The sequence below is a fragment of the Oxyura jamaicensis genome, chromosome 4, assembly GCF_011077185.1.
Source record: "Oxyura jamaicensis isolate SHBP4307 breed ruddy duck chromosome 4, BPBGC_Ojam_1.0, whole genome shotgun sequence".
NCBI classification, from domain to species: Eukaryota; Metazoa; Chordata; class Aves; order Anseriformes; family Anatidae; genus Oxyura; species Oxyura jamaicensis.
The window spans coordinates 87723401-87735289 of NC_048896.1; the positions used below are offsets into that span (position 1 = coordinate 87723401).

Genomic DNA, 11889 nt, shown 5'->3' on the forward strand with positions numbered 1-11889 from the left:
AGCTTGATGTTATCCTCTGAACATTTGCAGGTTTTAAAATCAAACCTGACGTGTATTTTCGTAGCCATTAAGTGAACCTAATTGACTGTACAAGCGGCACAAGTTTGAAAAGGTGTTTCAAGAACACTCCTTTCAAGCAGTTTGGATTTTTTTTTTTTAATAAAAATCCACCTGAACTCTCATTGCCACGCCATTCTTACAAAACCTTCCCCCCCCCACTTGCCTTCTCTCTCTCCCAACCAGTCCCACCCTCAATGACGTTGTTCCAATGGCGATGACTTTACCAAGACTCTCACATGGCCGAGATACTAAATTGTGGTTATGGAAGACAGCAGCTGAGTAGCTGACATGCTTTTACTGCTCTAACCAACCATCATCTAAAATTGGTTAGCGCTTGAAAACGGCAGGTGCTCCAAAACCAGCCCATTTTGAAAAGCTTCTCCTTGCAGCTCTACTACTTACATGATTTTAAATTGAAAGACGGCGTATTTAGGTCTTCCCTGGATTCCCACTTGAAGTGTTACACGGGGTTTCTGATGCTGTTAGCTAGTTCCAGGGAGGAGGAACAGATTTGGCACCTCCAAAAAAAGAACAAAAAGCCCTGATCACAGCAAAGGGCTTTTTACATTTTTTTTTTCCTCCTGTATTCTAACTGCAATAATGATTTTCTACATCCCATTAAAATGCTATGAATGGGTTTTTGGGAAAGAGTCGTAATGGAAAAAGATCAATAGGCCATGTCCAGATACATCTGAGCGAGGCAGGTCAGAGGCTTTAAAGAAGGTGTAAGAAATCCTGTTGTTGGCAGTTCATTTGCCTTCAGGCAAAATGTTCTCTCCCCACCACATGGGTTTATGCGCTGACACACTGTGTTTTCAGCATAGCAGACACAATATCCTCGTGCTGCTGACTTGTATTTATTTTCTCATTTTTGTTATTCTGAGCATTCTACCAACAAAAATAAATACTTGTGCTCACCATGCAGAATATCTGAATGACAGGCTAAGAAAGAGGAGAACCGCCTGTGGAATGGAATTAAGCACAGGGATGTACGCACAAAAATTTAAAATCATAATGGGAGGAGGAGGGAAACATCAGACATGCAAAGGGGGGGAGGGGGGTATTAGTGGTGTGGGACCACCATTTTGGGAACTGCTGCAAGTGGCAAATGAAGCAAGGCCAGACAAACACAGTGCAGAGTTCAGCACAGGGACGAGCAAGAGAGCCAAGCAGGATCCGGAGGAGAAAAACCAAAACCACTGCAGTCTGACACAGGGCTGCAAAAAGTGGGATAAAGAACTGCAGCGGCAGGGGAAAAGAAGGGGAAGAATAGAGGAAATAAATAAATAAATAAATAAACCTACCAAGGAGCCACTGTTGGTTCCCCATAGTTTATGTTATGATTTGTGAGCAGTTCGTGTGACTGCTGTATGTGAGGTGCCCTAGGGAGCCATGCACAGCTGGCCAGCTGGTCCAGCACCCCCACTTCAGCCAGCATCTACTGCAGAGACCGAGAGCTGTGACTGTAAAAAGCAAATAAAGCTGCACCTCTGATGCTGGTTTCCAAGTCAGGATTCAAGCACGTTGGCAAGAGAGCGCTGGAGCAGCTTGTATAGCAATTACTGGTGATCGAGAGTAAATCCAGGCAAGTAGTTTACTTAAAAATGCATTTTTTGGTCGATTCAAAACAAGTTACAGGTCTGTCCTGAATTCACCAAAGATCATCAGCCAGGAAAAAAAAAAAAAAACACGCATGAAATCCAGACTGGCACTACTCCTGCTCATGGCTCATCCCTACATTGCTGATGGGCTACTGGGATTTTGGAGTGGGCCCCCCCACCTTTGACTCCTACACCTGTATAAAATGCCTCAGTTTACCATTAAAGGGGGCTGGGATCTGGGTGGACCCAGCACTGGCTCTGTGTGTAATAATGCCATACAAAAACCATCATCCTTATAGCTCAGTAGTTAGGGTGCCTGTCTGCGAGATAACATGGCTCTTCTGTAATCAACTTTTTTTTTCTTTAAGCATATACCTGGAGCCGATCTTTGCTTCGTAAGAGAGCCTGTGGCAAAGCCAACACTTGCTTCAGGGTGAGGAAAGCATTACATTCACCACTACATAAAGATTTTCGGTTCCTCACAGTGAGCAGGAAAAAAAAAAAAGAGAGGGAGCAGTAAATCAGTTTAATTTGGACCAAAACTATTTTCCCTTTTATTTTCTAGCTCCTGAGCAGAAAAATCATCTTCTCATAAAACCCTGGGTTTTCAGTTTTGCAACTTAAATAAAACCTACAAGCAGTATATGAATTTTAAATGACAAAATTGGTACTTGCAAGTTATCAGCACAAGCAGTTCCCACTAACATGAGACTAATGCATTGCATTTTTCTATTAGCTTGTATAAGTTTAAACTGTTGCAAATATAATTTTAAATAGTGATACCTCACATAGCCATTTAAAATATACACATGACACATGTTCCCTGCTACCTGTCTTGAGCAGTCTTTAACTCACAGAATCCCTTCTAAAGCACAAACCCAGCTTGGCTTTAAGCTCTGCATGGTCCAGGTCAAAATTTCAGGATCATCCTTTAAGAAACAACACCTTCAGCTCTGGAAAGAAGCACCCATCAAGCAGTTATAGAAGATGCTAAATGATACAGGATGTGCTTTCATAAATACTTAATTGATCGCTGGGGTCCAGCGGGTCAATAGACTACTTAAAAGAATGGCTCGAAGCCATCTGTAACAGACACCATGGCACACACCTGTCTCTAACCCAACCAGCATGAACTGGTTTTGGTGCCTTAATAAAAAGCAAGGCCGAGGCTTCTTGGTGATTCCAGTTTGCCTTTATCATCAAAAAACAAACAAATCTTGTTATTGGCACTGCTTACAAATGAGGGATTTGTGAATAGAAGCTATGCAAGATGCTCTGCTGTCTTTGGATTCTCTTGAAGACTGCTTTCATTAGCCACCTGTCAGAAAAAAAATGATTCCTCAGCTTCCTATGGGGGTGGGAGGGGGTTAAAATTAAAAAAAAAAAATGCTTTGAAGCTCCCTGTTTCACTGATACAGAAAGCAACAACAAAGGCCATGCATCATGGAACCAGACACTGGCAAAACACTCCACAAAGCCTCTCCTGCGGATGGAAGAGAGCAGCACAAAGCACGCTATTATTTGTAACAGATCCTCTGCACTGTGTTACCAAACCACAGGCGTGGGCTCTGCCATGCCTGTCAGTACCAGCAAGCACCCCAGGGCAGGATTCCCCCGCTGCCATCACCAGCAGCTCGCCCATCTCAGGCCAGACACGAACCTCCCGGCAGCTGGGAAAAGCCCATTCCCAGCCCAGAGACTTGGATGAAGATTTAAGCCTACAGAAGGAATCTACTGTGAAATTTGGAGAGTTTGGGCTGGCTGAAAATCAGTCTGTATACTTAGGTTTTTATGTAAAAGGCTGTTTTTTGGTTTTCCTTCAAGAAACTTAGAGGCCTTAAGATACAGAACTGATAATTTCTGAAGTATTCAGGCACCTGGCTGTGCACACAGGGATCCCAAACACTCTTGAAAAACCCTAAGAAGCTAAATATAATGCCTCTGGTGCTTGGGAACGAGACTCCAGCTTGGGCTGCTACTTCCAACATTCAGAGTCAGAGGGGCTCAAGGCTTCGTACTTTTAAATCTCTCGCTGCTACTGAGGCATCCAATGTGGAGCCTAAGTTTAGAAAATTCTGAAAGCCTTCAGCTGAAACATATTTTGGGGTAATTGTTTTAAATCTCAGCAACTCCAAAGAAAGTGAGAGGAGGAAGAGCCATTGAAAAGTTTATGAGACTAATTACTTTGCAGTTAACCTTGCTGGGAAAAGTCTGTATTCCTTCTTAGGTTTATTCACTGAGACAGTCACGAGAAGTTGCATGCAGCCAAAACATCAGAAACCAACCGACACTACAGAAAACACCAAAAAAAAATAAAAATGCTCAAAGCCAGACAAAACCAGAACGCCTGATGTTGCTGCCCTATTCACGCTCACTAGTCCCTGCACAGCTCACGTTTGGCAGTCCTGAGGAGCTAATGGTGCCTAAAAAACTGCTGACGTTCAGTTCACACAACTTACTACTTCTTGTACCACAGATTAATTAAGAGCACTTGCACGTACTGGGTTTTTAAATACCTGCAGACAGAGCTTGCTTTCAGCAGTGCCATACCCCCAAGTCATGGCTACCGATTTAAACACTGCTGCATGAACTGACAGCCACATCAATTACCTTGCACGCAAGGGAAAAAACAGGTTATAGCGCTCTACAAAATTTACTAGAAAATGTATTTTCATCTCATTTTGACATGGGAACATGCCAAAGCTGGCGGATCTGAAGCAAGGTCTATTTTTGTCTTATGGATACGCATGTTTGAGGAATGGGGTTGTGCATATGTTCCTACTCCAGTAATAAAGAAATAAAAGGAGAGGGGAGCAAGGCTGCAGTGGCTTCCCCATGAACACGTTTATCCCATTTGTGTCTGCGATACAGTCCTGAAGAAGCCAGACAATTCCAATTTCCCCATGGGCAACCCTTGGCTTACAGCATTGCTCTTTGGAAGATGTGCACTGCTTAAGCATGCCTAAAATAATTAAAAAAAAAAAACAAACAAAAAAAAACAAACAAACAAAAAAAAAAAAACACTCTGAAGACCCAGGCATCACCACCCCCTTCAGCACCACCAGGTGCTTATCAGCATGAGCATGGGGTTGAGGCAGGGCTGAACGAGATACCAGAGCAGCTGGGGGCCAGCAGAGCCAGCGTGTCCGTGCTTGGTCCTGTGCTGGAGAAAGCCCTGGGGACATTCAGCCCCAGAAACGTGGCACGGGGTGGTATGGCAAGGTCACACATGGGCAGGTCCCCACTCCTGCTGGCCACAGCAGCAGAGGTCCTCACACGTGGAGCACTAATTGTGTCAGAAGGGGTAGCTTTTGGGAGTGGCAACCTGACTTTAATGACATTTTACGTGATTCAAATAATAAAATATTTTTGTCAATTACTGACGCCAAACAACACACATCCCTAGCACTTGGAAGCATGAGCTGCTGTTTATTGCTTCCCAAGTTCAGCTCAAGACAGGCACTGAATGTGAGAAATACCAAAGCAGGCAGTTCCAGTTCAGCTAAGGTGTAAGTAACCAAAAAACGACGCTGGGAATTGTTAAGCACTCATCTCGCAGGAGGCCAGCCTCTGAAATATCTTCAGTGCATTTTATAGTGGAACGCATTGTGTCTGAAGCTCTCTCATCCTAATCTTGCAAGATCGCTCTGATGTGCAGATCTCATCCCTTGAAGCATCTCCATTGAATGGCCGAGAGGCCACCACACAAGACACTTAGAAGAAAGGCCCTTCAACTCCAAAAGATGAGACCTGACCTTCACTCCCAGCACTGGTGGGAGCAGAGCTGCGAAATGCTGTGGCTGGGATCAGGATACAGCCTCTCTTCTGAGTTTTCTGTTCCCACTCCAAGCCCCAGGCTGGACTCCCCAGCTCTCTGTGAGCAGCAGCACGCATGAGAAAATCCCAACCCATGACAGCCAGCACAGGGCTTTGGCAGATGCCCGAGGTCAGGGTGCTGCAAAGCCAGCAAGAAATGCTGGAGATAGGGATGCCTTAGATTCCTGCTGCCTCTCGGGCATGGGCAAGCAGGGCAGGGCTCTCCAAAAACACATTCCTGCACTGGGAAGCAGCAGCCCCAAGCCCCTTCCTGGGGTCAGGTAACTAAGCCCTGGCTTTGCAAAGCAAGAGCTGCTCTATTCTTTCAAAACAATGTTATCAGCAGGCAGTGTCCCTCCTGCTTATCTGGCAGCTCAGCCGCTTGCTGAGTTACCCAGAATGTGGAAGAACTGGAGCCTGGGGGGCTCCATCCAGCTCCCTTCCACAGGCCATCGCCCCCACCATGGGGAGGAACCCCTCAGCTTGCACAGGGTGAGGCAGAGCAAGCACTGCTCCCAGACCAAGGGCTCCTCCCAAGGTAGCCCACATATTTTCTTCAAGGTCCCCACACTGGCCTCGTAACCCAAAACACCAGCATGCCTGGGGAAGAAGGGCCAGCCAAGAGGGGCTGCTTACCCCACTGGTGCCCCCCGTTTGGCAGCATAGGTACCACACAATTTCTCATCCAGGTGCTCATCTCAATCACACGCACCCGGGGTCAGCCCTTCTGGTGTCAGCTCCGTTCTCTGGCATGAAAACCCTTGTGCGCAGCCCAAGAGCACAACTGAAATACCCATTCTTCACCCAGATGTGAGAAACTTTCATGTTCATCAAACGTGAGAAGTGCCTGGAAAGGAACGAGCGGCGCTGCCACAAGCAGGGTGTCACATCCTCACAAACCCTCTCTGAGCCCACCTCAGCTAATGGCCCAGGAGAAGGACGTGAACCTGAGATCTCTGCTGAGAAGGGCAGGACATTTCTCTTCTGGGCCACCTGAGAGACATGCTGCCCATGAGCAGCAGGGACTGCACCCTCATGAGCCATCCCTCTTTTAGGGCCAAGTCCAACCTCAGGATACCCATGTAACCTCTTCTTGTACGAGGTTACATGGAAACCCGCTCTGCCGTGCCCATCAGGACAGCTGCCTCCCTGTACACAACTGGCAAGGGGAAAGTCCAAGATGGGGACTCACAGGAGGTGCCAGAACCACTCCCTCCAGCCCTGCCCAAGCCACCACAGAGCAATGGCTGCAGATGTGCAGCCACCACTGAAAACCACAGCTGCCAGCCGGGCATGTTGAACCTAACCCGACATATCCCACAGCAATTCCTCAGCTTAATCGGCTGCACTACACAAGGCAGATGCCCTCAGGCCTCCACCAGCTCTAGCAGCCACAGCTCTTCAAGTCACCTGCCCGTCCTGCTGGGGCAGAGGACTACAAGGAGATCTTCGTATCACCACGACCACACACACGTCCTGCTGCAGGGGCACCCACACAGCAGGTCAACACGGACAGTAGCAGGAGGTGAGGCCTGAAACTACCACAAGAAGACATGCCGGTTCATCCACAGAAGCTCTGCTCATTCGGGAGGGCAGCGGTTTCACACCAGAAGCGAGGAGCTCTGGTTTCCATCAGCGCTCCAGCAGAGACCTCAACCTCGCAAGAATCTTTCCAACACACAAACCACCATAAAAATACACAAAACAACCAACTGTGACAGAAGCTTGAAGAGACACTGTAAAATTGATTAGTCGACAAAACCATCAGACCATAAAAGAAGCTCCAGCTGTGCTCCTCTTATTTGTGTAGAGCCCTGCCTCCTGCATTTCTCTATTTAAAATTAATTTCTTCTTTTTTTTTTTTGTTTTGTTTACTAGAGCTCAAGTTACTCTGGTTGACAATTAAGCCCATTATCCAATTCCTTCTTTTTCTACCACCCCAGTGCCTTTTTTTTTTTTTCTATAAAGAAAATAAAAGCCACCAGTAAGTGCTACTTTAAATGAGAAATGCAAGCTAACGAAGAGCTTGCAAAGGCTGGGCCATTCAATCCTCTAAGATCCCGATCCAGCACACAACTCAACACCAACAACTCCTTTGAAATCAACAGCAATTCAAGGCAATCTACTGCCTAAAAGAGCTTACAGTTAAACTCTGGCCCAAATTTTCTGCCAGAATCTTGGTGTAAGTGTAGGAGGACAACAGAAAACTAAAGTTTAAATTTTGGCTAGTGTACTTCAGCAAAAACGCTGTCAGCACATATTTTTCAGTTCATATAAAACCCAGTGGAAGAAATTTAAGACAATAACTAACTCGGAGACTAGTGGGTCAGAAAAACTGCAGCAGAAAAAAACAATATTTGAAGCAAGTATCACTAATTGTTAATCTTGGTGCTTATGACAACCCACTACAAACTGTGACCTTTCAGTTCTTGCTCTTAAACTGACCCATGGTTTGTGCAGCCTGCATGAATAATTCAGGAAAACCACCAGGAATGACCCATTTCAGTAATTAAAATGTTTCAGTAGTTAAAATATTTCCTCCCCAGATACAACTGCCTGACTAGAGGCTGTTTGCTGTTGATGTTCTGCACAACAGAACCTCGACCCGGGTACCACAAGGAGTGCATGGCAAACACCAGTTCTTCATGCCACAGATGCCAAGAGCAAAACCTCGGTACAGCCCGGACCGGCATCCTGACCGGAGACTTTGAGACCACGTCCCAGCTCTACCTTAGTGTCTGTCACCATGAGAAGCAAGAATTTATAAACCCACCATGGCAATGCTCCCTTCCTCTGTCTTCTGTGTTGAAGAAAACAAATCAGCACATAAATAAAGATGCTTCAAAGGAGTGAGAAGTTGCCTGGTCACGCTCCCAGCTGAAGCCAGGCCAACCCGAAGTTACATCAGGTTCATTTTACCTTGTTTAGTTGAGCTCTCAGTATCTGCAGCCTCTCTGGGCCCCTGTCCCAGCATCTGATTAACCTCCCTGTGACAACGTCTTCCCTAATACCCAACTGAGAAAGTTTTCAGTAATATCTAAGTTGGAACAATAAGTATCACTTACGAGAACGAGCCCTTCTTGATCCCACTGCAATAATTTATGTCTGCATGCTAATTTACAAACTATCACAATAAAAGACAAACTTGGAAGTTGTTCTGTTGTCATTTCTGTCCTTTGTGCAGGGACTGGGGGAGCACATTACTGCCTGTTCTCAGGACATTTAAATAGCGCAAGTGCTAAGCCTCAAAAGTGCGTGGAACCAGAGGCTTTTCTGAGACAACTGTTCTTATGCTGCTGTCTTGTAGGGAAGAAATCTGACACCTGTATTTGGGGGGAAATGGGAGCAGAGGGTTGAGTTTGTGCCTCGTGCCAGGCTACAGCAGACAGCACCATGCAGCATCACGGCACGGGGATGGGCACCGTGCAAAGTGGCACTGTGGATGAAGTCTGTCCTGCCAGATTCCCCTGGGTTTTACCTCATTATGACCCCAGCTAACTTGTGTAATACTACTATCATTGAGCACCTTTCACAAGCACCAATGATCCCATAAATCTGCTTTTTATGGCATGGCAGAAGCCTAATTACACGATTAAATTCTGTCAAAAATTAAAGCCCACACACTCGCTCTAAAATTGAAACCAGCCCTCCTAGGTCTCAAATAAAAGCAACGCGAACGGTTCAAAGGCATGTTGTCAGTGTAGCCAATCTGCATTACGTTCCTGACCCAAAACAAGTGGGGGGCATTCCTGACTCTTCATGTGAGCCCACCATTTGGTTTATTTTCTACAAACGCTGGCATTACAAATGCAGGAGCTTTGTTCCACACCCAGCCCGGAACCACACAAATCCCAAGCCCCAAGGACAGACGTGGCTCAAACACCTCAGAAACCCGCACTGCCTGCTCTTGTTCCCCTGCAGCTCCCCACTGCCTCCTCCAGCACTGGGCTCTGTCGAACCTCAGCACAGAGCTTTGGGAGCGTTTTGCCACACACCCTTTTAGTTTTGTGACAACAGCTTGAAGGAAGATTGCGCTTTTTAAGGACACACGAGCTACGTGCAAGTTTCACATTGCTTCACTGAATTAAATACAACCCCTGTGTAAGATGGAACAAGATCTGCATGAGATGTGTGCTATGACGGGGAACAAAATCTGAAGGAAGCACTGTTAAGACATTTTGAGGCTTTTATTACAGGAGGAGCATCATTCTAGGTAAATGCAATATCAGAAGAAGGAAAGTTTGCAGCTGTGGCACGTCCTATTAGTCCTCCAGAAGTGACCAGGAGGAGAGCCTTAGGGAGAGGTCGGTCACACGTGGGGAACAGCAATGATGCAGCGAAAACAGTCCCATGGAAAAACAACTGAGTAGGTACCCTGAGAAAACAGAGATTAACGAGGGTGCCTGGCATCACCTCGCTCTCCCAGCTCTCCATGGCCACAAAAAGCAAACCTCAGCCCCAAGTGATTTCAGGAGACAGCCCAGGTAGCCCCTTGCTCTGGTTCTTGACAGGGGTGTATGCCTACAGAAAGGAAACAGCACCTTCCCTGCCTGACAAGTTGTGAAGCGCCTTATTTATTGTAGTTAATCATGTAAGAGATTCTCTGCAGCTTAATGAGCAAACATTGGCATTAGATATTATGCTTTTAATTACATGCACGTACATAACAAATGGATGGAGGCAGTATCCCTTTACATACCTGATCTGTGCCTCTTCCAAAACACTTGCGTTAAGGAAGGTTCTTCTTAAATAACACAAGAAAATGTGCTCAATCCCTAAAATGGGCTACGCATTTGGGCTAAGAGACCTTTGTCTCCCCTTCTTCCCACTCTGAGACCTGCTCCCATGCACGAGGAGCACAGAAACACCCAGGACAAGAAGGGGGCAGACAGCCTGCAGTAATTATCTGCATCCCCCCCAGCGTGGTGCAGCGAGCCCCCAGCACCCACACCCCATCCGTCGGGTGCGGATGGATGCTGCAGAGGATGACTGGACATCTTGGGGAGGGGAAAAAAAATAAATAATAAAAAAGGGGGCCGGATTTGGGATCTATGCCTGGTGTGGCCAAAGAGCTGCATTCTGGTGATTCTGGTGACTTTTGAGCTTGCTCAGTGCTGCTGACAGGAGGCAAAGGCGCCAGCAGCACGGAGCAGCCATGTTCCCCAGCAGGGCGGGGGAAGGCTCCCCCCGGGGCACTCGGACTCACCTGGCGGTTTCATGTAATATTGCTCAATATCGGACATGTCCGTATGCAGCGCACAATCGAGATAGTGGAGGATAACTTTTCTACTGAAGTAGTACCTCATGCCCATCAGAAAGATGGGCAAACAGCAGGTCAGCAGGAAGGACTTGGTCACAACAAAGCATATTACTATGGAGATAAGGAAGAGAAATAAACGATACCTGTCAGAAAAGAGAATTTAGTGTTGATTTCGGAATACAAACTCATTTACAGAAAATAAATAAATTTAAAGAGCACAGACAAAATAGACATTCGCACACGCAACCACGGCACGATTCACGCTCTCGGGGACTATGGAGCCGAGCGTGCGGCATCCCCAGTGCTGGGATGCCGGGGGGGCCCTGGACCCCGTTTCTCCCCACACCCAGCAAGGCCAAGAGGCAGCCGAGGGGGGAAGACGGCAGGCTGCGGGCACGCTGCTCCGCAGCCATGTGTTTTCCACTGCGGCATTACTATTTCCAGCCCGGGAAGCAGCGACTGCCGGGGGAGACACGACACCCTGCCTGCCTCGATGCTTTGGGGGGAGCCGTCCAAGACCCAGTGGGGGTTTCCGTGGGTGCCCTTTGTTGGTGGGTTCCCCCAGCATGACCCCTGCACCCTGCTACCTGCTGGGGGTCCCCCTCCTACACAGGGCCTCTTCCCACAAGGCATGGGGGGGCACCTGCAGTCACCAATGGCACGAGAAACCACCCTGGGGGGTATATTTTGGGCCATGAGGGGGTCACATGTTATTATTTGCACATGCGGGGCTCCCGTCAATATTCACACGAGGGGCGCACGTTATCACGGATTCACGGATAATTGGGGGGGGGGGGGGGGGGGGCCCCTTCGGGGGGGTTTTTTGGGCCGCAACCCCCCCGACGCCCCCCCCCCAAAAAAAAAAAAAAAAAAAACCCCCCGGGGGGGGGATCGCTCCCGGCTGTCTCCAAGCAACAGCGGCACGCGGCGGCCCCCCCAAAATCCCCCCGCGCGGGGCTGCGCGGGGGCGGTGCGCTGAGCGCCGGGAAGCGCGCACCGCTCCCCGCCACCGCGCAACCCTCTCTGTGTCCCCTTCTTAATCCCAACCACTAAACAACCTCAAGGACGACTCTACCCTCACCCCCACCCCCCCTCCCAACCCCCCTTTTCCCTAAAAACCCGAGCGGGGCTGCGGCTCACAACCCCCCCCCC

General features: G+C 47.9%; 1 protein-coding gene across 1 annotated transcript in view; it reads right to left on the reverse strand.

Annotated features, from left to right (window-relative positions):
- The window catches only part of NAT8L (N-acetyltransferase 8 like), a 23533-nt gene that overhangs the window by 11072 nt on the left and 572 nt on the right, over positions 1-11889 (reverse strand). Inside the window, exon 2 of the mRNA XM_035324527.1 lies at positions 10684-10848. Coding sequence (XP_035180418.1) covers positions 10684-10848 — 165 coding nt within the window. The remainder of the gene's footprint in view (positions 1-10683; positions 10849-11889) is intronic.